This window comes from Phaethon aethereus (assembly GCF_964289735.1).
Source record: "Phaethon aethereus genome assembly, chromosome: 1".
Lineage (NCBI taxonomy): Eukaryota > Metazoa > Chordata > Aves > Phaethontiformes > Phaethontidae > Phaethon > Phaethon aethereus.
In genome coordinates this window covers 60,834,281-60,862,010 of record NC_138575.1, presented here as the reverse complement: position 1 = coordinate 60,862,010, position 27,730 = coordinate 60,834,281, and the positions used below count along the sequence as shown (strand labels likewise).

At 44.0% G+C, this 27,730-nt stretch overlaps 1 protein-coding gene across 2 annotated transcripts in view; it reads right to left on the bottom strand.

The window, feature by feature from the left end:
* Nucleotides 1-4,041: 4,041 nt before the first annotated feature.
* The window catches only part of SYN3 (synapsin III), a gene marked incomplete at both ends in the record, with an annotated part of 182,874 nt that continues 159,185 nt past the window's right edge, over nt 4,042-27,730 (bottom strand). The window contains 7 exons of one of the 2 annotated variants that reach the window (XM_082013648.1): nt 4,042-4,174; nt 5,676-5,973; nt 7,430-7,514; nt 12,560-12,694; nt 18,253-18,355; nt 21,564-21,638; nt 26,477-26,619. In XM_082013648.1, coding sequence (XP_081869774.1) covers nt 4,042-4,174; nt 5,676-5,973; nt 7,430-7,514; nt 12,560-12,694; nt 18,253-18,355; nt 21,564-21,638; nt 26,477-26,619 — 972 coding nt within the window. The remainder of the gene's footprint in view (nt 4,175-5,675; nt 5,974-7,429; nt 7,515-12,559; nt 12,695-18,252; nt 18,356-21,563; nt 21,639-26,476; nt 26,620-27,730) is intronic. The other variant, XM_082013649.1, reaches the window with a different exon arrangement.

The window sequence follows — 27,730 nt, the reverse complement described above, 5'->3', positions numbered from 1 at the left end:
TGGCAGGCCCTGTGGTGCTCTGGAGCTGGGCCCTCTCTGCCGTGTACACAACCTCGTCATACTTCTGCCATGCTGATGTCACAGGTTCTGTTTATCCTGGATTTTGTCATTTGAATGTTTGTTTTTGAAGAAATGAACTCAGCCTTTTTGCAGTTACACCACTAAGTGACCTGAAGATATTCTTTCCCTTTCTTCATTGTTCCTTCACGTTGTAGCAAAGGTGTTGTGAACCGAAGGTAAAGGAATCTGACTTACCCTGAACTGTCAAGCTCCCTAAAGAGGTGTTCCCTTTATTCATGAAGCAGGATATGAAATATAAAGTATCTTGGCAAACTGTATAGAAATCATAGAAGAAGGAATGCCTGAAGATGGGCATTTCTTACCTGTACTGTTCATTTGCATCCAGCACTCTGTGTTGCTACAGTCACTTGGAAATAAGGAACTGTTGTCCTTGGCTTTTCTGTTTACTGTTTTATCCTATTCATGAAACTTGAGCCAACCAGATGAAGTAAATGGGTCATGTGCAAGGTCTTATGTACCTGCCTGTGATTAGTGAAAGAAAATACTGTTAGTGGAGCAGGACGGCTATTCCTCTGAGTATTAGCTTTATACAAGTTGTTTAGTTGCACGGGAACATGAGTGACATTCCTCTTGAAATACCACACCTTGATATTACAAGAAAGTAAAGATGTTTCTCAGTCTGTATCTAAACAGCCAAATGTAAATTAATTTTCCAGGTGGTGGATATGAGTGGGTGTCTTAGCTGTGTCCCAGCTCCTTCTTGGGCTGGATCCAAACACACAAATCTATTCATGTTTCCTGACTTCCATGTGAAGAAAATTAAAGCATGCAGGTCAAAAGGGAGGTTTTGACCAGGTGCTCAGTTTTCACTGGATTGTGAGAACAATCCAAAGGCATGCTGTGGGGCATGTCTGCCCCGTGATTTAAATGTAACATCTATTCACCAACTTTTCTGGTGCCTTTTTACTGCCCCTAACTCCAGCTGTGATATTTAGATACCTAAATCCTCTTGGGTATACCTTAGTTCCTCATTCATGAAATGGAGAATATACCCCTTGTATTCCCTCTCTGTCTTGCTTTGTTAGCTTGTTGGGATTTTGGAATAGAAATCCTGCATAAAAGGTGGTGATAACCTGGATATATGATGATGCATTTGTGAATCTCCTGCTAGCCATAGCATCACAATTGTCAATTATGTTGGAACATACATAGGACACAATATAAGAGTTTCATCATTTTAACTTGGGAAACTAACTTGGTGTTTTCAGTAAAGCACTTCTGTGGATAGAACTGAAGGTGTTCTGGAACTATGGGAGTAACCAAGTTAAGCAGAGAGTACCCGTTGCTTTTACTTGTTTTTGCTAGCTGGAGCTAGGAGGAGGGGAGATGCCATTCTGTTTGCTTGTCCCTTGAAAGATGACAGCTGGGAGCTGCAGGGAAATGAGATCTGAGTCACTGCTGGGTATCAAGTCAACAGTGCTATCTTGTTACTGTGGTCTGATGGAGGACAGACCTGCTGTGTTCAAATGCAGTATCAGCAAATGATCCAACTGTTGTGGTTTCAGTGATGACTGGGGTTGATTTATGGGACCATGACATGCTAGTTACTAGTTTTACTTCATTGTTGTACAGGTTGTGTTGGTAAGAGAGACATAAGAAGATTCAGGGGATGGAGCAATTGAGGATTCTGGCAGTAAACTTTTATTTTTGTCTTTGCATCTCTGGTGATCATTTAGTAGAGAAAGGCATAAACCATGCTGAGGGAAGTGTTACAGAAGGAAATCCTCTCCCACCAGGGTTGTATTACCTCCATATAGTGGAGCCTGTTAGTCTGCTATTGTTCTTGCCAGTGAGACAGTGCTCGCTCAAGGCCATTTGTCACTCTTACTGCTCCTGGAGACTGCAAAACAGCAGGGTCTGTTTATTTTCTCAGGCAATGACATGTATATATGATGCTACATTGTAAACTGTTTAGCAAACCTGGAAGGACAACACAGAACTGAAAAAAAAATCATTAGGGAATAGGGTGGTTCTATAATACTGAATTTGAGGTATAAATCATTGATCCAGATGAGTCTCTTGAGAGCCTTCCAACCTGGAAAAGCTATGCTATTATTTGCCTGAAAGTGCATAGGTCACAAAAGCCATTACATGTGTAAAGGCCTGCTCAGGGATAGGTCATACAAGGTCCCGATGACTCTCTTGGATTTAGATGTTCATTACAGCTGCTATGCAGGAAGGAATTGCTTGTTTGGCTTTATTCCCACCAGTGAATCATAAGATCCAAGATGGCAAATGCTGCTGTTGCTTTTGCTGCTTTGTGCATCTCCCTGTTTTAAGTGGCAGCAAAGATCTGTGCCATCGACTCAAATGTTTTTAACTTACTGACCTCCCTGCCTCCCTTGGCATTCCGAAGTGTCATCAGTGTAAAGTTGCTAAGGGAAACACAAAGCCAAAAGTCTGGTCTTGAAGATGTATGCGTGGTTTGTAACTAAAGTACTGCACAAAACTTGAAGAATCAAGTTCAGGAGGTGGGATGGGGACTGATGCTTGCAGTAGGTGTGTTACAGATAGAACTACCACGGTGCAAGGGCTAGGTTCTCAGCTGGTAGAAATAGCCATAGACACGTTGATTTACCCGAGGTGTTTTTTTCAATCATGAATGTTGTTTGTGTCATTCTTGTTCTTTGCCACGTCCCAGTTCTAGTATATGTGCTCATACACAGCTTCATTCTGTGTTGCAGGCTTAGAGGAAAAGCACACCTGGTAAAGATGCACCTCTGTCTTCTCTGGAGGAACAATTCTCAGGGGTGGTGGCTGGGGAAGACTAATACTGATCATTACCTGCTTGGGGCAATCCCATACATGCCCCTCCATGGTCTCTGGATGGACCTCAGTTTGTCTTATTTGTAAAGGATAGTTTTCCTGTTCTGTTGCAGGTTTGTCACCTTGCATTCATTTTGCACTCACCCCAGTGAAGTCAATGGGAGTTCAAGGAGGGAGACAGGATTTCACTCTATCTCTCTGTCCATTCTGTATTATGGAACACTCAGCACACAAGTATGTGCACTTCATCAGCTCTGCTATTAATTAAGCATATTCCTGGGGGACATACTTAGCCAGATGCGACCAAGACACCAAAGTGCTTGGGTATTGTCTGGAATTTGTGTGAACTGTGAACATGAACTCTGATGTTTCCAGGGACAGGGGAAGAAGTTGTTATTTGTGTGGAAGGCCCATTTCTCAGGTTATTTTTGAGCTAAGGCTACAGGGTTAGAACATGACATTTTTCTCTCGGAACTCAGAATCATGTGCAGGGGACATAAATGCAAGGCATAACACAGAGATGTTTTATCTGCTATGAGCAGAGTGATCTGGAACAAACCAGCAGTCCATCTGGATGACCTGCTCATGTGATTTTTGGCGTTTACTGATGCCTGGTACTGTACTTAAATTGAATGTAATTTTGCTCTGAAAAGTGACTTTATTTATAAAGTTGATATCATGAAGTTCCACAGTTCACTGTTTCTATGCTCAAGCATGCTCACTTTATCCATCAATGAATACTTATTCTTAACTCTATCTTTGCACATCCGTTTTTGAAATAAGCCTGCCTTTTTTTTTTTTAGCTCTACCTCAACAAGGATTCAGTAATTGGAAGTTAGCAATTGTATTGACTATATACAAATCAGAACAAAATCTAGTTTGCACTGTCATAACTTCACTGACTCCACAAGGGTTAGCAAGACTAAAATTTGCTTTACAGGTCAGTCATTTGAACAGATGTTATTCTGATAATGCACAAACCCCAATGAAATAGTGCCACTTTTATACAGTCACTTTTCAGACAGTTATTAGAATATTTTCTTTGTATTGAAACAACTATAGTTTTCTGAATTCCCTTCACCCAGATGTTAATTGCAAATCGTTGGGTACCATTGAGTATATTCCAGGATGACATCAGGTATGCCAATATGAAGAGTGGGGGCTGACAAAAGCACAGATCCAGCTACGGGGCTGTTAATCAGAAAACAGGCTAGCAAATGATTTCCTCAGGTTGCGAATGGTCTCGGCTTTTGCTTCATCTTCACTGGCATTTCCCCGCTGAGATGATTCTGATATGCTGAAGGTGTTTGTCAGGGACTGCGATTTGCTGAAATGGAAAACAGAGTTCAGATTCAGCAGGAGAAGGTGGTGGTTCAAAGCTGTTTACTGATGCTTTGTGCTCCATCACACAGACAAATTCAAGGATAAAAGGAGAGGTAAGCAAGGAGAATCTCTATATGTGAAGACATCCAGGAAGGAGGGGAGGGGAGGGGAGAGGATGGGGCATGGGCAGGTGGCTGATCTTGATCACAGTCCAAACTAGTAGGTGTTTATGAAAACATCTGATTTAAAAACATGCAATCGGTATTTGGTGCTACTATTGTGAGGATCAGTTAAGTCATTTTATTACTAATACAGAAGAATGGATTCATACTGAGGGTCACCCGTCTCTCAACAGACATACCAAGAATGGTGGTCCTGTCCTTTCAAACGTGAGCTCAAGAGGTTTGGCAAGTTGGTGTTGCCTGCTCTCCCTGGCATGTCTGCTCTGTCAGCTGTGTTACGCAGGTTGATTGGTTGGCCACACTGCCCCTGCTGGGTGTGTATCTCCTAGTGTTGAAGTTCAGGTCAGGACTGTACTTTTGAAGTAAATCTCCCAATTTTCCCCACTTACCATGCTTTGTCCCTGAATGGTTTCTCCTGGTCAGTAAAAGGCTTTCAGCACAAGACCAGACTCTGACTTAAAGTACGTGAAACAGGTATAGTGTGGCAACTGCATCCTTAACACCAACGTTTTGATCCTTAGTTTCACTGCTCTTGGTTTGCCTTGCTAATGTAGGCATCATCACTGAAAGCCTATTCCAGAACATCACTCTGCTGCCTAGAAACTCTTCTTGTTCCTAGCCTATATTTTATTCTGGCCTGTTCATACCAATTTGCTCTTGTGTCAACTTTTTGTCAATGCTAAACATTTTTTTGCCAGTCTTTCCTGCCATGGTGCCAGCCAGATATGCTTTTATGAAGGGTGGCAACAAAGGCTGCTACTAAAGGTCCACAATAATTCAGTGGTGTGCTCCTTTCCAAAAGAGTGCTTAAACATATGGTCACCATACGGAGTTTTTTATATTTATATATTCCACTCCCTCCACCCCCTCACCTTTTTGCTACCAATTGCAAAATATTGCCTGGTAAAGAACCTTTGTGTGGCTCCTGCATTCAGGGAAGAGTGAAGGAATGACTCTTGTTGAGCTTTCTGGCCAATAATGTGCTGATTGCAGCCTGTAAGGATTGTACACCCAGCTGGGAAGGTAGTAGATGTGTTGATACGGCTGGGGTAGAGCCCATGATTAACAACGAGCACATGAACAAGAGGAAGAATGTGAAATCTTAGATGTCAAGTACAACTTGTTCTTCCTGCCAACAGTTCAATGGTGGCCTGTTATGCCCAGGCATATGTATCTCTGAAGTCACTCACAGTTGTCCAGGCCTTTGTCCCTGGGAACTACTGCCTGACAACTGGTGATATGTCCTTCATGCCAGCTCAGGGTACTTTTTTGACAGCCTTATCCTAATATCTACAGATATTAGTGGTTTAACAGAGCACCTACTTCAGATGCGGGTGTGGGATGGCTTGCTGCTTGGATGTTTCAGTGGGGCTTGGCTGGCTAGGAGCCCGTCCTTGAGCAGGAGGTCTAGGCTGCTGTGGAGGGAACATGCCTGCCTTGGAAGCCTGGACTGGAGAGGACCCAGTTGCTGATCGAACTTGCTGTGGAGATCCAGGTGACCTTTGCTGCTGGGGTGAAGTGGACTGGGGACTCTGGGGCTGCTGTCCTTGAGGAGAGAGCCGCTGCTGTGGCGGCGCATTTGTCCGTGGAGGCTGAGATCCCTGAGGCTGGCGTGGTCCACCTGAAAGGGACATGTAGACAGACATGAGAAGTGCATGTGGCGGACAACAAGCAAGGAACATCTATGTGGAAGAATGGGTTTTGCTAAGGGGAGAGACTATTCAGAGTAGTTTTACGCAGAAGGATAAAGGAAAACCTCTTTTATAGGCCTAACACTGGTGACATGCCCACATCTCTAGACTTGTCCATATCTCTACCTCCTTCAGCACTAAAGCAGCTCTGCCAGTCTCCCCAAAGGGAGTCACTTCAACGTGCTTTACGCTGCCGTGTAACTAGTATTTCTTATCCTTGACAAGCCCTTCCTTCACTAGGAAGGAAGAGTCACTGGAGAACCGAGTCACTGGAGAACCAACCCTCTGCAGGAAACGAAAGCTGAATCTGCTGATTTGGGTCAGCAGTCCCTTCATGGGCCCAGCAGTTTGATGTGAGACTGTGCACCCTGTTGCTATCTGTACATCTATTCCAGCATTACCAGCAGGTGGCTTCAGCAGTGTTGGTAGCAGGCACTCAAAACTGAAGAGGATGTGGAATGAGAAATTGCTGGATGTGACAGATAATAGTGTGAGAAGCTGACCAGACAGCATTGTAAGGGCTGGCTGGATTTCACAGGTGGTCAAGGGGGAGTTACATGAGGAAAAATTTCACAGAGAATTGAAGGGCAGTACTTGGAGACAGATGGGGAAATAGTATCCTGCAAGGCCAGCGATTCCTAGGTCATCATATCAGTAGTAACATGTAATGCCAAGATTACATAGATATGTTTGGTATCAGAAATACCAGATTTTGGATACAGCAAAGCTGTGACCGATTGGAGGTGGATGTTAATTTAGTAGGAGATTGGGGTGGAGAAAGGAAAGGACAAAGGTGGCAAAAAGGAGGGTCTAATTGGATATGTGCATTGAGTGGTTGGTGTGGTCTGGGTACCCATAGGGCAGTCCAGTGCTTCATCATCTCAGCGTAAATCAGGACAATAAGCCAAATCTGTTGTTCTGACCAACCACAGAAGTCAAACCTGCTTTTGCTCTCAGGAGGAGCTGGGAGTGTGCTCCTGTTGACAGGGGAACACCTGGACAGATGGATCAAGTATCCTGGCATCACCATGTTGCTGTCCCAAGCCTGACAGCACCAGCATCTTCCCATCACTTCTTAACACTTGTAGTCACTACAGCTTTGTGCAAATGCAAATACAGTCTGTGCCCAGAACCTTGCTCCAGTGCCAGTTCAACTGGCCTCGGTTTCCTGAGCCAAATCCTCCCAGCAGTGTCAACTGGATCTGTATAAAAGTTTTCACCCCACTTTCTGAGCTGCTGTGGCATATGACAGCAGCTGCTTTAACAGCACACTGAATTTGCTGCCTGCTTGTCACTGAATTGGAAAAATGAGTGAAACCTTTATCCTGATGTCTTTTAATTAGGAGGAAATCTGTCCACACTGTCATGGAGCCCAAAGAACTGTACCTTGGGGAGGAGGCCGTGGTTGGGACAGTTGTCCAAGCTGAGGTCCTGTCTGAGATTTCATTGACACAGGCTGAACTTGTGGAGGCTAGAGGGGAAAAAAAACACCACCATTCCACTTAATACAGAGTCCCCAAAGAGAAGCCCTGAGGTAATACAGGAACTGCGGAGTCATGAAGTGTTCCTTAAATACACACACACACATGCAGCGCATCTGGCTGGTAAAATCGCATGGGACTAAAATGGAGAGCTGAGTAATAAAGAGCACAGAAGTTGTTTGCTCACAGGGAATAACAATGAAGTTACAGTTTAGAGTGTTTTTTAGGCAATCAGGAATTACCAAACGTATCAGGCCTGAGGGGGTCTCTTAGTCCCTTCTCCCATTTTGGACAGTTGCCAGCACCAGATGTTCCAAAGGAAGGAGGGATGAACCATGGAAACATGTATGGAGTAATCATCTCTTTACCCTAAGGGGTCTACTCTTGATTGCTAATAAGCAGGGCCCAGCTTTTACCCTGAAACATGAAGCTTATTATGTGCTCCACAAAATCTTTGCTACAGTTCCAGATTATTTTGTTTTGATATTTACACCCAGACCCTTTCAGTCTTGCTCAGCTCTCAGCCTCACTGCCTTTCCCATTTCTTAACTCCATTGCTTTGTTTTGAGTTTTGGGAATAGTTCTCACAACCTGCCCTTGCTAGGACATTCATTATTTTGCAAACATTTACTTCCCTCTCTCATTCACCTCCTTTCTAAAGCCAAGAGACTGAATTCCCTCCGGTCCCTACATGGGAATGTTTCCAGGTCCCTAATAGTTTTCATCACCCACTTCCCTTTCTCAGCTTTGTGATTCCTTCCGCAGATGCCAGAGGCAGGTCTGCTTACATTATTCCAGATGCAGCAGTATCGGGGTTCTCTGTATACATCACCAGCTCATTTCTCCTGTATCCTAATTTCCTGCTTCTCCCTTATCAACACAACCATAGACTGAGCAGTGGTTTTCATTAGCCTGTTTGCGACAAAGTCTTTCTCAAGGGACACGGGTAGTGCCATTTGCAAGGTCTACAGATTATGTTCTTCCTCTCTCTATCCCCAGATTGGCTTAACTTTCATTCTTCTGTATGGAGTTTTCATTTGCTGTTGTGGTGACTTAATATACATAGCTCTGTCAGATGTTCTTCACTGCCATCCCTGGTCCTGACTAATGCAAATAAGCTGGTGCCATCTGCACTTTCTTCTCTCTCAGCTTTTAGTTTTTGACAGATATTTTAATAAACAGATTAAGCAACAGAGAACTTTTGCACAGAGGGCCGGTCCAAGGTTAACAAAAGTCTCAGTAAGCCTATTGCACAAAATTGTTTATGAAAGCGGGGGACGATGGAGACAGATAGGCTGGTACGTGCCGGATTATTTACATGGAGAACATAATGATAAAAGGGTCTTTAAGGCTCCTGGAAGGTCAGGAGAATGAGCTAAGTGATTCTGGAAACAGAAAGAAATGTTTCATAGCTGGAAGCATTGAAATGAGTTTCAGCTGACTAACATAACTGTGATGAGGTTGCCAGCCTATCTTTTACATTATTTATCTGGGACTTGCAAAGAGACGGGGAAGAAAATCAAGGAATTTTCCATTCATGACTTCTAGTCCTGCATAGCTTGGGATACTAAACCTTGCCTTGGTGTTGGTGGAAATTTACTGTCCTAATGCTGTGAGACATCCTGATTAGACCAGCCAAAGAAGGGGAATCAGATCTCATATTCACCTTTTGGCCTTTGCCTACAGCCAGCCAAGGCTTCTCAGGGATGAAAGCAAAACAAGATTTTGAGGCTCAGAGATGAAGATGTGAGAACAAGCCCGTGGTCTTCTGCCTTTGGAAGGGAAACAGTGACGGGAAAGGATGGAGGTAGGGCAGAGAGGCAAGGGGAGAACAGCAGCTGTAACTGTGAAACCAGGTTTCATGTTGTAGGCATGAAAACAAGTTTGTCTAACATCTTATCCTGTCCTGGGCTCAACCAACCCAATTATCAACATGACCAGGCTCAGTATCCTTTAAGTACCCCCCTGCTAACTGTTTGCAAGAATTAAAATCTCTCGTGTTTATGTCTTTATCTGATGCCAGCTTCTGCTCCACAGTGAAACTTTGCCTTTTAGCCCCTCCCTGCTCGCTTTCTTTAATAGCTCTTGTCTGTTACTTTGTCTAAGGCTTTTTGACAGTCTAGCTACCTTATTTTGACTGATTGCCTGTTTTCCTCCACTTTATGAAAGAATTCTCAAAGAAATGAGGGGGAAATAACCAAAAGGAAATTAATGGGACATTTCTATTCACAAAAAAAAAATAATGTGGTGGATGCTCTTAAGCTGTGGTTCTTTTGGTTTATTAGTCTTCTGTATCACTGAGATAATTTGTAAGGTCCATGACTTGTCTACATTTTTCTACATTACTCTTACAACTTCTTAAACACATATTTTGTATTTGTTGTACACCAATCCTCTGGAGCAATAACTTTTTCTAATGAAATTACACATTTTTTTCTTGGCAGCTTAGTCACTTCCTAAATTCAGTTCATTGGATGTAGCCATCTGGGTCTGGGGGCTTTATAATTAAAAAAAAATGTCAGTCATCACTGATTTAATTACTGGTTTTGTTCTCTTCCCTGTCTTTCTGATCAGGAAAAACTATATGTAGTTTAAGAAGTTCCCCACTTTCAGCGATTAAATTTACTAGAGTCACAACACTGACCCTGTTCTCTTCCTTTTCTCCCTTAAATTTGGATGATCCATAGAGCCCACTAATTCTTTGGTAGGGTTCCATCTTCTGATGAACTCAGAGAATTTTTTTTTCATTCTTCCCTCTATCTGGTCTTCAAAATCAATTTCTATCCTCTTTACATTTTCTTTTATTACTTGCATGATGGTGCATAAAGGTCGTCTTAAATGTCAGATTTCCAAATTTGGAAGATTTTTTTTTTTTCTGTTTGTCTTGAATGTCCTCTATCACTTTGCCACTTGACTCTAGAAGTTTATTTCTTGCATTCCTGATTCAGGAGCAGATCAGAAATGTATATACGCATTCTGGAAAACAATGGTGTCTCAAATTGTGTCCATACAGTTTTACTTTTAATGCTAGGGAGTTGATTAATTTTCTCATTTTATTAAAATAATCTTTTCTAACTGCTTGTGTCATACCTTTACTCTTTGGTATCACATCTGTCCCTTAGACATCAAACCTAATGGTACATATTCACTTTCTGAACTTGTACCTGTGTGTTTCTTAAGGGTGGGTCAAGGTGGTGTTTCCTGTTGGGTTTTGCAGTTCCAGGAAGTAGGCACCTACAGAAATGGAGAACTTTCTCTGAATTGCTGTCCCACTTTGCTGTTTGACTTGCTTCTTGATAGCTATAGTCTCACATTATTATGACTTGTTGCTTCTTCCATCTCTGTTAATGCTGTGCGCTCAGTTTCATAATTTCTCGGTTTTCTTGATCGAGAGACTAGCATAGACAGCTCCAACAATATGTATAGCTATTTTACGCATACCCATAAGATATCCAAGGGTTCATATTTCTATGTATTCAGTACTGATGTCCTTGAATTGTTATTTTTCTTCTTCTATGGCAGTCTTCACCTGTAGCTCTCGTTCTGCATCTCACCAGCCTCACATGTAATTACTTCTGTCTGCACATTTGTAACTCTGTGTTATAGCATTATGCTAGTAACTGTAGCTTGTGCAGTTTCTGCAATGTTGGTTGTCCCAAGATCTTTCTCTATAGCAAAACACTAGTTAACCTGCCTGTGGTTTTAATTTTCTTGATTTTGTATGCAGATATTTGTAGGTTGTATTCTTGATGAAGACCCTTTTCTTATTTAACTCTTCCATTTGACATCCTATCCCTCCAAGACCATTTGTTTTGTTCTTATTTTGGCTCTATTCTAGGTCTGTTGTAATCCAATCCAATCCTGTACCAATATATTACAGACATAGAAAACAGATGCATCTGTCCATGTTCTCAGTTTCTGTTGGCTTCCCCTTTGCTCATAGTTTATACACTCTGTATCTTGGGTATTTCAGATGGCAGTTGTTGATTCCACTTTGTCCAGAGTAAATCCTATCCTTTCTGTATCACTTTCCCTGCCTCAAAGCATTTTTAGTGTCAATTAAATGTTTACCCCCTCACTCTAGCTAAAACTTGGTTTGGAGGTACCCTGAATACCCTTCATGCTAGGGACCTGCTTTAGCAGGAGTAGGCTGTCATATGACAAAAGCAAAGAGCCATAAAGTGCTTTCTACCATTTATTGTCTCAAGTGGGAATGGAAACTGTTCCAGTGTGTTGCAGCGAGTATTATCCCTCAGCCTGTTTACTCTCCTGTCCTTTCTTTTGTACAGATTTCTTGTCCTCAAACCTTCGTGCTTGGCTCCCTGCTAGATACTGAAAGTGGTGTAACACATACACCTGGAGACACAGATTATGTTCTGATGTGTTTCACTTATACAGAACTGCCACTGGGAAATGTGGCACTAAGATTAGATGCATTTGATGATACTCAGAATGAATGTACATGAGAAGCACTAAGGGGTCAGTGTAAATGCAAAAATGTCAAGTTCTTATATGAATTCAGCATTAGTCAAGCCTCCTCCTGATGAAGGGGGTGAAGAAAGAAAAAAGGCTGCAGTAAGGAATGGAACAACTTTTGGTGGAGATTCCCACTTTCCATTCTGGGAAGCACAGATTTTCATCAGGGATGCAAAAACTGGAATGAAACCTATCCTGAGGGATAGTGTTAGACGGAGATGAAGTTAGGCCTTACAAGAACCTCTAAAAATTTCTGTCTTCAGTATGAATCTATGAATTTAGCAAGCCAGAATGTCTAGAGGCATGGACCACACTACTGGTGTGATATCACAGTGATATAGAAGGAGAGGAAGGGAGACAGGTGTTTCTTAGGGGCACCTACTTCAGAGAGTCTATGAGAGACTTTGGAAGAGCAGGAGTCGGTCTATCCAAGACACTCCATATGGGACTGTTCAACTCTCTAAGATGTCTGACTGCCTGAGACCCACAGGGAGGAGAGAGAGAGAGAGAAAAAGGTTCAGGAAAATAACTTGGTGATAAGGTCTCTATTCACTCATACCCAAGGCCTCAGCGGTGATGGCGTAGATCCAGCAGTGATGACAAGCTGAGTCATTTTGGAAACAACCAGATCAGCTATAAGCTGTCTATCCTCTTCCACATGCTCCCCAATCAAGGGCATTGAGCTGTCCATCACCTGCAAAAGGAGGGAAAAAAAACAGTTAACAAGGAGGTTTCCTGGTGGCAGATGTCTGTTTCAACTCACCTCTCACATTAACCTGTTTTGTGTCTCCGCAGCCTTGCCAACATCCATAGTCACCACTCCCCTCCATGCTGAAGCATGCTTGACTTGCCTAGGCATGGGGTTTTGCTTTGTTTTTTCTGGAAATGGGATGTACTTTCCCCCATTCCCCATCTTCCTTCCCTTCACAACTTGGAAGCCAAACCAAGATTTCTGGTGGCTTGGAGGCTTTCTAAATGAACTAAACACAAATTTTCTTCTTCATGTGTCCTGAGGAGATGCCTCTGATGGATGAGGTCTTTCTGGCATTGTCCCACAGTATTTGGGGGTGACATTGCAGCAGAAAGGGCCACAGGAGAAGGGAAACAACATGTACTGAAGCCTGAGGAGATGAAAGCAACAGGGACTGGAGGAAACCAGGAAACATTTGGGATTAATCAACACAAAGCACTGCAACCTGAGAGGGGACACAAATACCACAGATGTCTAATGAATAGGATGTCACCAAAACAACAGCACCCAGTGCAGGAAAGTAAACTTATTCTCTGCTTGTCTTCTTGATATTGTTGCGATATGGCCACTTCTGAAGCAAGTACTACAACTGTGCTGGGGAAAGCTGGGAAGCAAGACTGTGGGGATGGGGGAAGGAGAGCTGTCAAAGGGTCTTTGAGGTAAGAAATGGTCTGACAACAATAATAATGACAGCACAGCAGACTCTCAGCTGTATAGCAGCCCTAAACATAATTTTCAACAGTTCATCATAAATCAAGTTCTTTGCAAACATTAGCTAAATCCCACAGGAAGAACTGCACTATGATGAAGTTAAGATTCAGCTGGAGTATATATAATTGTACCAAAATATCGGGGTTGGAAGAGTTTATTTTATTTTGTTTTTATTTTTAAACCAAACATTAAAACCCTTGGAAATGCAGAGTTAAAGGTTGCATTGCTCAAGAAAGGCACTGACTCACGCTCAGATAACAATCGGAAGTGCACTCCACCCTGGCAAGGCTGCAAGAGTCCACTCTTGGCGTGAAATGGAAAGTTTTGCATCCTTTTTTTTTAAGCTTTAAAGTAGGGGAAATCAGTGAGGTGAGTTCACTGAGTTTGTATCCTAGTCTTTTCTTGCAGAGTATTAATTTGGATTAATTTCTACAGGTGTCTCGTACAAACACTAGAAGAGCTGCCTGGGAAGTTTTAATTGCGGTTCTCATGAAGAGTGAGTTGGTGTTTATATCCATGGACTGCTTGACCCAGAGAGTGAAAGTAGGAGGATAGAAAATTATAGACGGCAGTGCTCAGCTAAATGCACAAAGTGGCTTCTCATTCCACTGTCTGCTTCGCTGTTTCTGTGTTAAAAAGCGAGGTGGGGAAAGGTGATGCTTCCTAGCGGTATCAGGGAACGGCCAGTTCCCGTCTGTTCCTCACTAGCCAGGGGCTCCTGGGGGCCCTCCAGGAGGTTCCTGCGCAGGTTTCCCTCCCCTCCACTCCCACCTTAAAAGCATTCCCGTTTCCTTCGGCAATTCCAGCTCACGCGTGAGAAAAGAGGTCTTCCAGCCCCCCGCAGCGGCCCGTGCGGGGACCTGTCTGACCACTAGATGATGCCATTACTCTGCTACGCGGCTGGCCAGCCAAGCCTGGCTCCTGACTCCCCAGCCCTCCCTGTGAGCAACTGAGCTGCAGCTCTGGCCGAAACACCCCAGGCCCCTCATTTCCCCATCGTAAGGACTGCTTTCTCCTACTTCTGTGGCAGCAGTGGCTGGAGAGGAAGGGGAAGATGCTGTGTAATGAAACAAAGGCACCAGGGGGAATGAACCCTGGAGCAGGTCCCACCTGAACCGGTGAAGATGCACCAGGGATGAGGGTATCTGCTGTCCTGCTGTGTAGTGTCTGGCAGGGGAACGTGAGCGGAGGGACATTGCAAATATGGGAATAAACAATCAATCACATGCGTAAGGGAAGACCTTTGAAAATGGCAATGATTTCTGTGGGCCAAATGGCACAGCTGGTTGCCACTGAACTGGAAAGGAGCATGAGATGTCACCTTGTCCGTCCTCTGGGAAAGTGGAATTGCTCAGGAACTGGGCAGATAGGAGTGCTAATGCTGAAATAAATCAAACGATTGAGAGGAATACATGAATCGCAAGGCAGATTGCACTCATCGCTTCCCAGGGAGATCACAGAACAGCTGGGCAAGAGAAGAAGACGTCGGCACATATGGACCCGGCCTTTGTAGCCGCCCAAGGTCAGTGGCTGCTCCTGATGCAGCTGCTGTTGCCTGATAAGGTGTACGAGGGGGGAGCGGAAAGCAGCCGGGCAAAGAAGAGACTCAGGAAAACCCCATCCCCGTCCTCCTCCTGCGCCAATCTGACGCTGAGGCCTGAAGGCTGGATTTGTTATTCCCTGCTCTGGTGTGCAAGAGTGGAGTGTTAGGTGATTTTTAGGGCAGGAAGGAAGGAAACAGATGATTAGACATATCAAAAGAAATGATATGGCAGCGCTGAAGGGATGGGCAGGGCTTCTTGCAGGACAGCAAGGAGCATGTCTAGTAACAACAGTTTAGCTGTATGGCTGGTAGTAGGGCTTAGCTGATTCAGGAGGAAGCATAAATTACATGGATCATTTTACTTTCCTCTACTCACTCTGTATTTGTTCAGCATGGTAGAGATGTGGAAAAGGGCTAATTACCAAAAAAAAAAAAAAAGGGAGCGGGGAGGTTATTAAACCGTACACGCTGCTGAGCTCTTTTGAGAATCTGTCTGCTAACAGCGGTACTGAACTTGCAGTGTTTTCAGGATCTGGCCTTCTGATCAAGTGCCGACCATTCATGCTACATATTCCCTTAAAGTGACAAAGTTTTGTAAAGCAGAGGAAAAAGAAATACCAGCATTTACCGTTAAATTCACAGCTGTTTTAATAGAATATTAATGGAACTTTCAATATGAGCCATGAAAACGGTGTGTACATGTGCTAGTGCTTTGAAGGGCAGAAACATACTAGATTCAGCTGTTTGCCATGGGAAAAGAAGGTGAAGTTCAAGTAACAGCAAATACCATGGGTGCAAGATCACTCTTGCTCTGTGTTAATAACTCATCTGTCTTAATCTGATTCTGTTTGCAACAATAAATCTCAGTTCACAGAACTGCCCATCACTACCTCTGCGACTCTTTCCTAGAGAACTGCTTTGCACTGTGAAAATTAATTACTGCCTGCAATTGCATTGTGTAAATTCCTTATTTGTTCAGCCCATTTAGGCGTGCTTTCCTGTAAAATGTCACAGCACACTGTTCCTTCTCACCGAGAAAAATACAACTGTCACACTGTCAAATAACTTTTTTCTTCCACTATCAGAAGAAAAAAGCAAAATAAAGGATCAGTTTCAGACCAAGAAAAGTACCCCAGGAAGTAGGCTGGAGGCAATTAATTACTTGTCAGCATCTCCCCCAGATCTGCATAAAGTAGAAAAGGTGCCTGTTTGGCTTTGTTCTGCTCTTTGTATTGCACTACTCCTCTCCTTTCCCAACAGTGTCCATCAGCCTGGCATCTGAATGCCTGCTAGATTTTGGTGCATCAGGCCTGCTCAATCAGGTTCTCTGCTGGGATAATTCAGCACGACACACCTGAAGCTGATGTGTTTTTGTGTCATGCTAAATCCATTGCTTTTTGCCCTGGTCTCAGAGAGAGGAGTATTAGTGTGCATTTCTGCCTGTGTGCAAGCTGATGATGGCTGTTAGCGCATGGATGTGCTTTTCATCCAGTCAGTCACACACAGGGCAGATGTGAAAGCCCAGAGGTATACCCAGACAGAGGCATATAATCCTTAAGCACCGAATTAGCCACGTGTGCATGTACATAGGCTTATGTGCAAGAATAGATGCAGGGATATGAAAGCCACATCTCATGTCTGACCATGTATGGACACAGTCCAAATGTCCTCACAGTTGTCTCTAGCAAGACTGCTTTCTTGCTCTTCCTTTCTCAGCTACACGTGCGCAGAGATATAAAAGTGCATGGCAGGGAGACAGTCTGCTCTGGAGGATGCTCCTCTAGGTGCTGATGAATTGCACACGGGAGCAGACCCATCAGCCATGGCCCCATCACTTCAGGAAAGACAGAGGCTCGCCAGCGTTTGGTTGCTTATACCACGTGGCCTTTGACAGGTCGCTTCTCCCCGGAGAGCAGACACATAATGCAGGAATGCGCAGTTGCTGGAGGGCTCATGTGGTTCTCATCAGCACCCCAACCCTCAGTGGGTGGGACTGCTCTCCCACACATAGCTTTCCAGTGTGTCAGCACCCCTGCATGAAGCCGTAGGCTGGCTCTGCTCATCTTCCTCAGCTGGCTTGCGTTGGTGGAGTTTACAGCAGGTCAGATGCTGTGCCTCCTTGAGTCACATAGTGACAGAGACATTTGCTTACTTGCCAGATTTTCTCTCCCCCAGAGTGTTTTTTAAGTTTCCACTTTGATTTTCTGGCCAGCTTTTCCTTCTCTGCCCTGTTAGGATGACCTGAGCGTGATATCTACCCAATCCCACATCTGCCTCCTGGCCTGGCACGGAACATGTTGAACTTTAGCTCTCAGAGCCACAGTCTGTCCAGCTAACAGGGCTCTGAACACAAATGTTTGTAGTCCACACTGCCCATAGTAACTCTGTGGTGCTTTGTCTTGCTCGTCTGTTATTGTAGTGAATGCTGTCCAGGCGAAAGATTTTAGAAGATACACCTGCTTTTTTTATTAAAATGTTCCTCCTCCTTATGGACTTTTTTGCTACACTCTTATAATTTATTCTGCTCTTTTAAATAAGATGTAACTAGGATTTTTGTTGTTGAGATTCCCTTTAAAATGATTGGAGAAAGACAGGTTCATTCAGAGAGAAACCGATTTTAAATGGACTGAATCACCTGCTGGACCTCTGCGTGAGTAATGAGGGAGGTTAATGTGACTAATATGTTAGTATCACCTGGCACCTGCATTCAGGTCGGGCTGAATGTATAGGCATGTTTGTTCATGATGCTGTCGATCCCTACTAACAGCTACAAGAGATGCACTGGCTTTGCCAGCGCCCAGCGTAGGAAGGGTGGTACTGGTGCACTGAGACACACCAAACTTTGGATGCTACCAGCAACACTTGGAGGCTGTTATGTGCTCGATAAGAAGGCAGCTTCACATCTGTCCCATGCTAGTAAGGTTCTTCACTGTGGGGATTTATCAGCTGTAAAACTTGGGCAGCCAAGCAGTCTGTGGCTCTCCATTTCCTTTCACAGTCCACACTGAGAAATGAAGACATTTCAACCCTGACACCTTGCTGCGTATCTGCCAGTCTAGCTGGGCCTCTAAATCAGTTTCTTGTGCACCAGTGGAGAAAATGGGTGGGCACTGAGAAGCAGTAACTGCTGGACCATGCACACAGGGGTAAGCGCGCACGTTGGTGCATGTGAACTCTGAGGGATCAGATCATGTTTGTGGATAGACTTCCCAAAGGAGACTTGCATTCAGGTTCCCCATGCTCTCACCTCAATGATATAGTCTTTTCCATCTTTGCTGTGGACAGCTTTGACAGCACAGATGTCAAGACCTCCAAACATTTCTGCGCAGGCATCTGCCCAGAGTCGGTACCTGCAGAAACCACAGAAGCATGGCCTAGCATTAGCTGTCACTGGAGCCCACCAAATATAGCCACCCACCCCATTGCCCATAGGAGCACAAATCAATTCTGGAGCCCTTTTATCACAAGGCATACTCCGTATGCTTTGCTGGGTCATGGCCTCCTTCTCTTGCACAGGAGATGGAGCAAAAGAATAAAGTTTCCCTTCATTTCAGATTGTTTCAATCCTGCCCTCAAAACTACCTTCAAATGTTTCTTTCCTTCCTTGGTATTTACATCAGATCTCCAGTTGTTTGTCATTTAGCCAAGCTATAAATATTTAGCTCATTTAGTCGCCCAGTAGTGGTGCCCCCTTAGCCTTTGTAAGTCCTCCATTATGCAGGCAGCTTTCTCCTGGTAAGGTGTCCTGCACGTTGGGGCTGGAATAGGATCGGGAAGTGAGTGCAGAATTTAGCAATGAGTAGCCATCCCCCCCCAATCTGTAACCTAGCGGCTCCTACTTTTTACAATTTGCTCTTTCAATTTCACCCTTTTACGGTCTCCTGCCCCCTCAGCTATCCTGGAGTCAGGGGAGAAGGAATGACAAGAGGCATATTATGGGGGGACTGCATCCCCCTGCTGTGGAAATGAGGAGGGAATGAGGTGGCCTGGCTTTATTTCCTGTGCAGCTGTGCCACAGTCCTGACCATTTAAATAAAAACAATAATCTCAGAACAGCAGAGCTGTAAGCAGGGCTATGACAAGATGTGCAGAGGGGAGGGAAGGCCACAGTCTTATGAAAACACTGACATTTTGCAGACCCCACAGGGACTAGGGAAAGAGCTGTTCTGGACAAAGAACAAGTTTACGTCCTTGTAGCCAGCCAGAGTCCCCATAGCCTGACAATATAATGATCAACTTGTGCAAACGTGATGTTTGCGGGAAGAAGCAAGAATACAGCTTATATGACTACTGGTGCTCTTTCATCGCTAATGAGGAGACCAAGTGTGTTCACCCCAGCCCCCCTTAGGAAGGCAGCACCTGAGGAGGAGTCAGTAGCATCAGGAGGAGGAGAACTATGGACCCCATGAGCCAGGCAGGAGACATGGTGAGTCCTCCCACGCACTGGTGTGGCCCCACACGCAGCAGCACCATTGTGGGAACCACCTCTCTTCCTGAGGGATGTCTCTAGGTCTCTAGGTCTCTGGGTTCAGCAGTCAGGCTCAGGGAATAGTTGCTCATGCCAGAGACCCCAGTAGCTACATGTTGCTGGCCCTAGGTGAGCGCTGGGAAGCGTCAGGGCTGCTAGGGTGGAATAGCAGTGCTACGGGACAGAAGAGCGTATTTATGCATATGCATCAGGGGTAGCATTTGCAGAGGATTTACTGCCATTTTGCCTAGTATTACCTGTACATGTCAATCCTTTGGGCTAATGTTCACTACAGGAGGTCCTTCAGGTTGCTCCTACTCAGCAAGGCATTTCAGCACACTCCTGCCTTGCTGCATGCACTGACAACTCACAGATTTCAACTGTGAGTTGAATTTGTTGCATTTATGGCTGGATAAGGCTAGAATGCTGAACTGTGGTACTACCTCTACGAAATTAACCTTCAAAATGCAGTGTGGTAGGTTGGCAGGAATCTGGGCTTTAGTTCTGCGACACTGCAATGAGGGAATATCTGCCCTTCATCTCTCTAGCTTCAGCTGTGTTGTAAACAACCAGGATGCATAATAATGGCCGGTTCCCACAGCCCTATTAGGGTGTTGCAGAGTCACATTCGGCATCTGATTTGGGGCTTGGCTTCCCTGTTTCACAAAACTAAAAGGGACCTGAGATGATCACCTGCACAACTCTTGTACCCCAAAGACATCTCTCTAATCTGGTCTGAAAGAGGACAGAGATTCCCCATCTCCTCCAAGCTATCCATTTCTGTACCATGCTATCCATACTGTTAGGAAATATTTCCTATATCCAAATGAATCTTTCCTGCTACAATTTAAGCCCATTATTTCTCAAAGCATTGTACTAGTAATATAAAGAGGGAGTTATGTCCTAGCAGCCTTTTACATATTTGAAGACCTTGTACCTTTTAAATTTTTGCATCTTTAGGATGAAGCAGTGTTCAGCTTGTGGACAACTTCTTCCAGCTCTGTGACAGCTAATGAAGGAAAGTGAACCTCTGCACTGCAGGCATACATCCATTATGCATGAGTCCACACCTCTACTAGAAAAATATCAATGGTCTGCTAACTGAAAGAGGTGGAAAACTACATAAGCAATTATTGCATTCTTTTCTCATAGGCTGATTATGTTTTGTCCTCTGAGCATTCCCTTTATTGTCCTTTGGGCTCTATCCATCTCACTGTTATCTTTATTCAAATGTGGTTGCCCAAACCTGGATGGAGTCAGAATTAAACATGACCCTGACAAACTGGAGGCATAATCTGAAAAAAACTTAGATTTGCTAGGGATAAGTGCCTACATATAATTTATGGATTCTATAAAACTATGAATAACCTACTTAAAGAAGAAGTATGGAGAAAAGTGACTTGATGGCAGTTCTGCAGAACAGAGTTTGGGAGTTACAGCAATGCGTAAGTTACGATGAATCAACAATGTCATGCAGTGGCAATATTATCAAATATCACAGTAATTTGAATATATGGAAGTACCATCTGCAAATTTTAGTCTGTAAGATGCGTGAGACAATTCCTTCTGCCCTGTTCAGCTCTGAGAAGACCTTAGCTTAAACACTGTGTCCACTTTTGGGAGACTAATGCAAAAAAGCACTTTCAACACTTCAGCTGACAGATTTTTCCCTCTGTTGAGCAGAAGAAAAACACTTTTCTATGTCTGCCTCTCATTAGTAATGTACTTAGAATAACTTCTTATTACTTCTTGTTTTGTGCTCTGACCTTTCTGATTTTATCCCTACATGTTTGTGCTCATGTGCTTGACCTTAGTATGCTGGTCTTGTTTCCTGTGGCTACACTCACTAAAGATCTAATGATTCAGCAATGTTGGTCTCTAGCTGTACTTCCAGTCTGTTCTCCAAAATAGGACAGTTTGCCTTTGTGCGCTTAGTATTTTTTTAAGGAAACCCTCGGACTTTTAAACTCCTTTATCCAGCCTCCCGGGAGACCTCACTTACCAGTTCTCTCACTTAACCCACCTCTGAAATACAATTCCTCCCTTCTAACCCAAGAATAGCTAATACTGTCTTAAACCCTCTTCCTTACCTCTCTGTCATTGCAATCTGTTCTAGCATCGCAGAACCTGTGTTTGCCTTCCAGTTTCCAGAGATGGATGTCCTCCTAGGAAAACAAACCAGAAACATAACCTGAACATGAAAATACACTCCTGCCCCTTCCTCCCTCACACTGTAGTCCTCATTCTTGACTCAGCTTGTATGGGAGGGGATGAGGTGAGGTTCTTCCTCACAGAGGTCTTTCTAAAACCTACCTCAGCAACACTCCATACAGGATATGTTGTTCAGACTCATGAAAGACTGAGGAGTTAGTTAGACAGGGAAACCTGCAAGGAATCTTGAGCACACATCAAGCTCTGTGAGTACTTTCTTTCTTTATGCATCAGGCCCAGGAGAGCTGCAATGCCTGTAGATCACAATCACCCTTGTGTTCTGTAATGGAGATCATCTTCCATAGGTGCAAGAGCAACTCTCCAGGTAAACATCTGACTGAGTAGCTTCACAAATGTAATCTATGACATTCTGGGTCTCCCTATCTTTGACTTCAGTTGTACTGGTGTCATAGAAAATGTGATTATACCCTCTTTTCACTGACTTTTCATTGACCTGTCCATGGCTCACTATGTCTGGACTTCAAGAATTTATAATTGCAAAATGCTTGGAGCCTTTTTAGCTGCAACTGATGGTTAATTTCTAGAAAACATCCTGTTGTTAGCAAATCCTGGGTTTCATTATCATCTATCAAGGGGTGAAAAAATTTACTTTTCTTGACCTTAGGCACAGGGCAGACCTTGGACAGCCTGCTGCAACAACACTGCACAGACAACCCTGGCATAGTGTACAAGCTAGGACAAGTCAGGAGAGGATACATCCAGGGAGAATTCCATGTTGAAGGAGATTTAGGTAAAGATTTAGGAGGGGAGTATGAGGTGTAATCCAGCACTTCAACCTGAGATTGTGGAAACCCTCCCTGCCAGTTCTCTCACCTTTTCAACATGATGTGGAAAAGAGACTCTGAACTTGCACAACTATGTGGACCTGTGGTAATACTGATGTCCTGCTAGACTGTAAACCTGGATCATTATAGTTGACTACCTAAGGTTCCCCTTTACTCTGGTGAGGGACAGCCTGTTGTCCTTTTTCCATTTCTCTTCTAAAGTGGTATGTATAGTTGCTGTGAAATTTAAATGGTCTTTGTAACCCGTATTTAAAGGAGTGGGAGGGGGCCAAAGGAGCATGATTACTGTGTTGAATAACTGTGCTTCCATGTAGTTGACTCTTGTCTCTTATTTCTTCACCCAACATCCATCTTTGTGCCCTACTTTCTAAGCAAGGGTATGTAATTCTCCTCAAACTTTGACTGTTATGAGCCCTTATGGACTGTAAGGTCAGTGCTCAACCCTCAGCTTCTCTTTTTCTTTTGACATTGGATTCTTAGGATTATGTTTTTCAGCTCTGCAATGGGAAGAATTGCTCTTTATTAACATTTAGGTTAAGAAAATTGCCCTGCAGTAGCAGATGGCATCCAGAATCCCATTGGTACTGATGAGAACTCCCGGAGTCTGATTAGTGACGTGACTGGATATCAGCGTTTAGAAAATGTACCTGGCATACCAAATGTAAGCATCTGTGCTGTCCCTAAGAAAACCAAACCGCCGCTATACAGTTTTACTAGGAAATTTGACATGGGAAAGCTCCCAAAATAAGAATTCTGCTCTAACCGTTGGACTGATTGGTTTGACTTGTTTACGCCTATCCATCTCCAGCCAATACTGGGCATGAGATATAAAATAGTTCTCTCGGCTAGATCCCTAGCTTTTCCATTAGGGAACTTTCCTGGTTTTATGTGGAGAAACTTCATCTGAAGTCCTCCGGACTAGTCAGCAAATTCCTACACCACAGCCTCCGTCAAGATCACTCCTTTCCAAGCATGTATGAGCAGTTCAGGTGTCAAGTATGCCACAAAATTCATCTTCATCTTTTTTTTTTTCTTTCTCCTTTTGTATTCAACCTGAAGTGGAAAAGGAGACTGAAGACAAAAATCTTTCCCTAAGTATGCCATGCTTCAAACTCCATTTCTCTCAAGTGCTTCCAGTCATCCTAAACATTGGGGGGCCATAACAGTGTACAGTCAGGATCTTAAAGGAAAGGACACCAGGCTTTTAGGGATCAGTTGATCAAGCAGACCAAGACACCTTCAGCATTGCTTAGGATAAGTGGATAGACTAGTAGATCATGGGCTGTTGGTGTCCTCTACTCACCATGTCCAAGCTGGGCCATTTCAGTCTAAAAGCAGCTCTAGTTTAGACACAGTTGATGTTTCATCCCCTGCAGAGCACACTGAACCACATTTGAGGTGACAAAATCAGAAGTCACACTCATGAAACTAGAAAGGAAAAGGTATTACCCTCTTACTAAGTGCTGGTGGCAAAGAATATCCCACCCCTGGAAGTCAGCAACTGCTGGCTTCATTCAAAGTGAACAACATTTCACAAGTCTTAGCTTGAAATGATCCCTCTGTTTGCCTCCAGTTGGGGTGAAGGTGGAAGTATAATTTCTGCCTCAATTTCCCCTGCCACATGAGCAGTATTTGTGTTTTCTCTTCATTAGTATTACAATGTCAGTCAAATACATTTAGTGGAATTTTAGGCATGTATCACATGCTGCTTATCTGCTGTTTTGAGACTGGCCCAAGGCATGGGCTAAGTAGGTGTTTGTTAGTAGTGTAAATCAGGAGTTACTGCACTGAAGTCAATGGGAAACTGAACTCAAGCCTTGGGTCATGGACTGGAAGGAAGTGCATTGAACATCTGGGGCGGGGAGGAATGCATGAGTCACCCTGTAGCATCCTCCCTCTGGCAGATGCTTAGTGCAAAGTAAACATATTCTGAAGAATTTTGGTACACAGTCGTTTCTCAGAGGGAAGGGGCTTTTAAACTCTATACGTGTGGGTGAAGGTATAAAAATACTGGGTAGATTCCATGGCTCACAGATCAAAGCAATTCACTTAGTATGACGCTACTGCAGATGTTGTAATTGACTTTAAGGCTGAGATTTGCTAGCATGACTAATGATTTTGAGTCTTCTATTTGAGACACCAGTGGAAGCTCTGATATTTTGGGTGCTTTTACCTCTGTCCTTGGACATAGTAGGGACTTATTTATACCATAGAAATAACCTTCTATTCTGTTTGTTTGATGCTGGGACAGAAGGAACAGCTCCTGGTGGGACTGACTATACCGCTCTCCCAAGCTCACATCCATAAACGGCTCTCTCAATATAAGTCAACTTTCTGGGTTAGCAAGTCGCTGGGTGAATTTTGCTGTTTGCTTTCTTTGCTAATAGGCTTCATTTCTTATTAAGGTGTTTTCCATTCGTGGCTGTTTTCATGTGAAAACATTTTTCATTTAGCAAACAATTGTTTGCGCAGCTATATTCCCAAGTGGGATTAGCTCTTAGAGTGACTGCTTTCTTTCCTCAATCATCTGGTATTATTTCTGATCCCTGTCTGGATGAGTGCGTGGTGAGTGCAAATAATAAACAGGGAGAGGATATGGTCGGGCTAACTGGGCCTTTGTTTCATTTAGAGGCAGGCTGGGAGCCGGCTGTGGAGCCAAGGCTGGGTAGGTTGGCAGGAATAGGGAATTTTAATTGATATTTTAAACCTTCCTTCCTTTGGCCAATTTAAGCCAGACTCCCTGAGATGTTAATGTAATATTAGGCAACTGTGCTATTCTTGATACAGAACGGTGCTGATCAGATTTAAAACAAATTTTCTCTCATTGAGTTCATGTGAAGTAGCCGAGTGTCCCACAAGTCCTTCCCATGAAGAATGTGACTCAGTCGTTTTCTAGTTACTTAAATACGTCTGTGCTAGGAATCCAACCAGGAATTTTAGGCAGCTATAGCTGAAAAATATGTGATCGTGTACATTTGATTATCTTATTTAACTATGTTTTGCCAGAACTTTGGCCTGGAGGTTTGTAAACATGGACTCAAACCTCACAGTGTTGTGGGTGTTAGGTAATATACGAAATTCGTCTGGTGACCTGAAATATGTATTGCTCAAGCTGTCTAATCCAGAATTTTGTGGCCTGATAAGGAGCTTCTGGAGAAGCTGTGCTATTTGGCTTTTCTCATCTACTGGTTTGCAGTAAGAAGAAACAGGTGTCTTACTGACTGATGTGGTTACATCTTTAACTGAGCTTGATGACTACTGGAGTTTGGCTCAGTGCTTTTTAACATTTTAAAATATGCCAGTGTTGAGGGTTACTCTCATGCCACCTCCCTCACTACCCCAAAGGGGCAGGGAGGAGTTTTGGGATGCCCACAGAAATGTCTCTCCTTCTCTTTTCCCTCCTTTGTATGCTTCGAGGAGTGCACATGCAAAATGCCCATGGAAACCCTGCAAGCTGGCCAGGCTGAGGCTGTTCGTGCCCGGTGCTGTGTGCTCCTTGTGTGATCGTGGTGCCGCTATCTCCAGCTGGGCAGAGGGTGGGCTGTTGCTATGTGTTGGGTACTGTAGGACTCCATGAGTTGCAGCTGCCTTAATCTTTGTTGTTTGCCCCAGGTGGGAAGGGGGTGAGTTCAGTTCCCACTAGAGGGTACTGGGAGCTGGAGGATTTTGCTGGGAAAGATGAGCCCTTTGACAAGAGGAGGGAGAGGAGTTAGGTGATGGCAGAGCACAGTTGTAGTGGGAACTAACTGAATCTCAGAAACAGGTAGAGAGAGATTTGACTTCCAGAAACAGGGAGCTGATGGTGAGTAATGGAGAAGATGATCAGTGGATGAGGGCTCTGGGTTCAGAGGTGGGAGGAGAACAGCAGGTCTATTCTTCAAGGAAATTAAGTCAGCTTCCTACTCCTGCTGAGAGCAGACACCAACTGAATCACATCCACAGCACTGTCTCCCCCCCGTCTCACTCTGGTATAGACACACACTCACATGTAAGCCTTGTAGTTGCTGCCGATTTTCTGGATTCGGATGTCGTACTTGGAGTCAATGAACGGCTCGGTGGTAGCATAGGTTTTTGCCATGGCTACTATGCTGGCCATGTCCCGGAAGTCGTGCTGGTTCTCAACTTTGACCTTGATTGCGAAAATCCATTGCAAAGGTGACAGAGCAAAAAGAACAGGAATACTTTGTGAGCAGGAGTCATCTCTGCACCTGAATAGCACAACATCAGTTAACCCGCCGCCACCAAGATGGAGCTGAGGACAGAGCAGGCATTATGTGGTTTAAAGAGAGAAGTTCCCCAGACCAACCTGATCCAGAGCAAACCCTTTTCTTCCTCATGCACAAACCCTGGTAAACCTGGCACCAGGGAGGCAGCTAGACCTTTGCCCAGATGGCTCTTGCTAGTGCTCATTGCTTTTATGATGCTTCAGAAAAATATTGGATCTTTTAAGGGCCATTACTTCATTCAAACATTGGAACTGCTATTTCCCATGTTGGGATGAAAACAGAATATTTTGGGTGGTCAGGAAATAGAAACCAATGCCAGGAAATCAACAAGAGAACTGATTGCAACCTTTAGGCTTCAGGTCCCTGGCATTTCACATTACACCCTTCCAGACTTCCTTTGAGGAGTGGTGCAGGTCTCCTGGCTGGAAGCAAGCTCTGAAAGAAAAGGATGTCTCTGGGGGAGCCTGTGATTCTCAGGGAGATTTGTGTGAGTGCGATACCATGGGCATGTGTGTGGGACAGCTGGCTGGGTGTTAGACTTGGGTTGCACTTGGAAATGAGAGGGCAGTGACTTACGAGCTGGAGATTTTCTGAGAAGTTGTCTTTGCACAGATTTGTATTCAGTTATGAGAAACGCTCTGTATCTCATTAAAAAAAAAAAAAAAGGAAGAAGGAAGGACCAAAAGAGTAGAAGCTCTAATGATATGATCAAATGTCTACAAAAATTCACTGAGAGGAGAAAAAAACTGAACAAGCAGGTAACAAGAACGTAGTGGACAACTTCACCTCATTCATACTGTCAGCCCCGGCCTTTAGTCTATTGGCAAAAACTTGTTTGGTGCATCAGAGAAACCCATACAAGTCTTGTTCCTTAAAGCTGGATGGATGCAGGAAGGGTGGTTAATTGGTGGAAAAAAGACTAACGCTGTGTGAAAAGGGTGGGCAAGTGAGTGACTTTCTTTACGTATTACCTGCACTTTGTAGTTTGGCAACGCTTTGAGACCACAGTTGGGG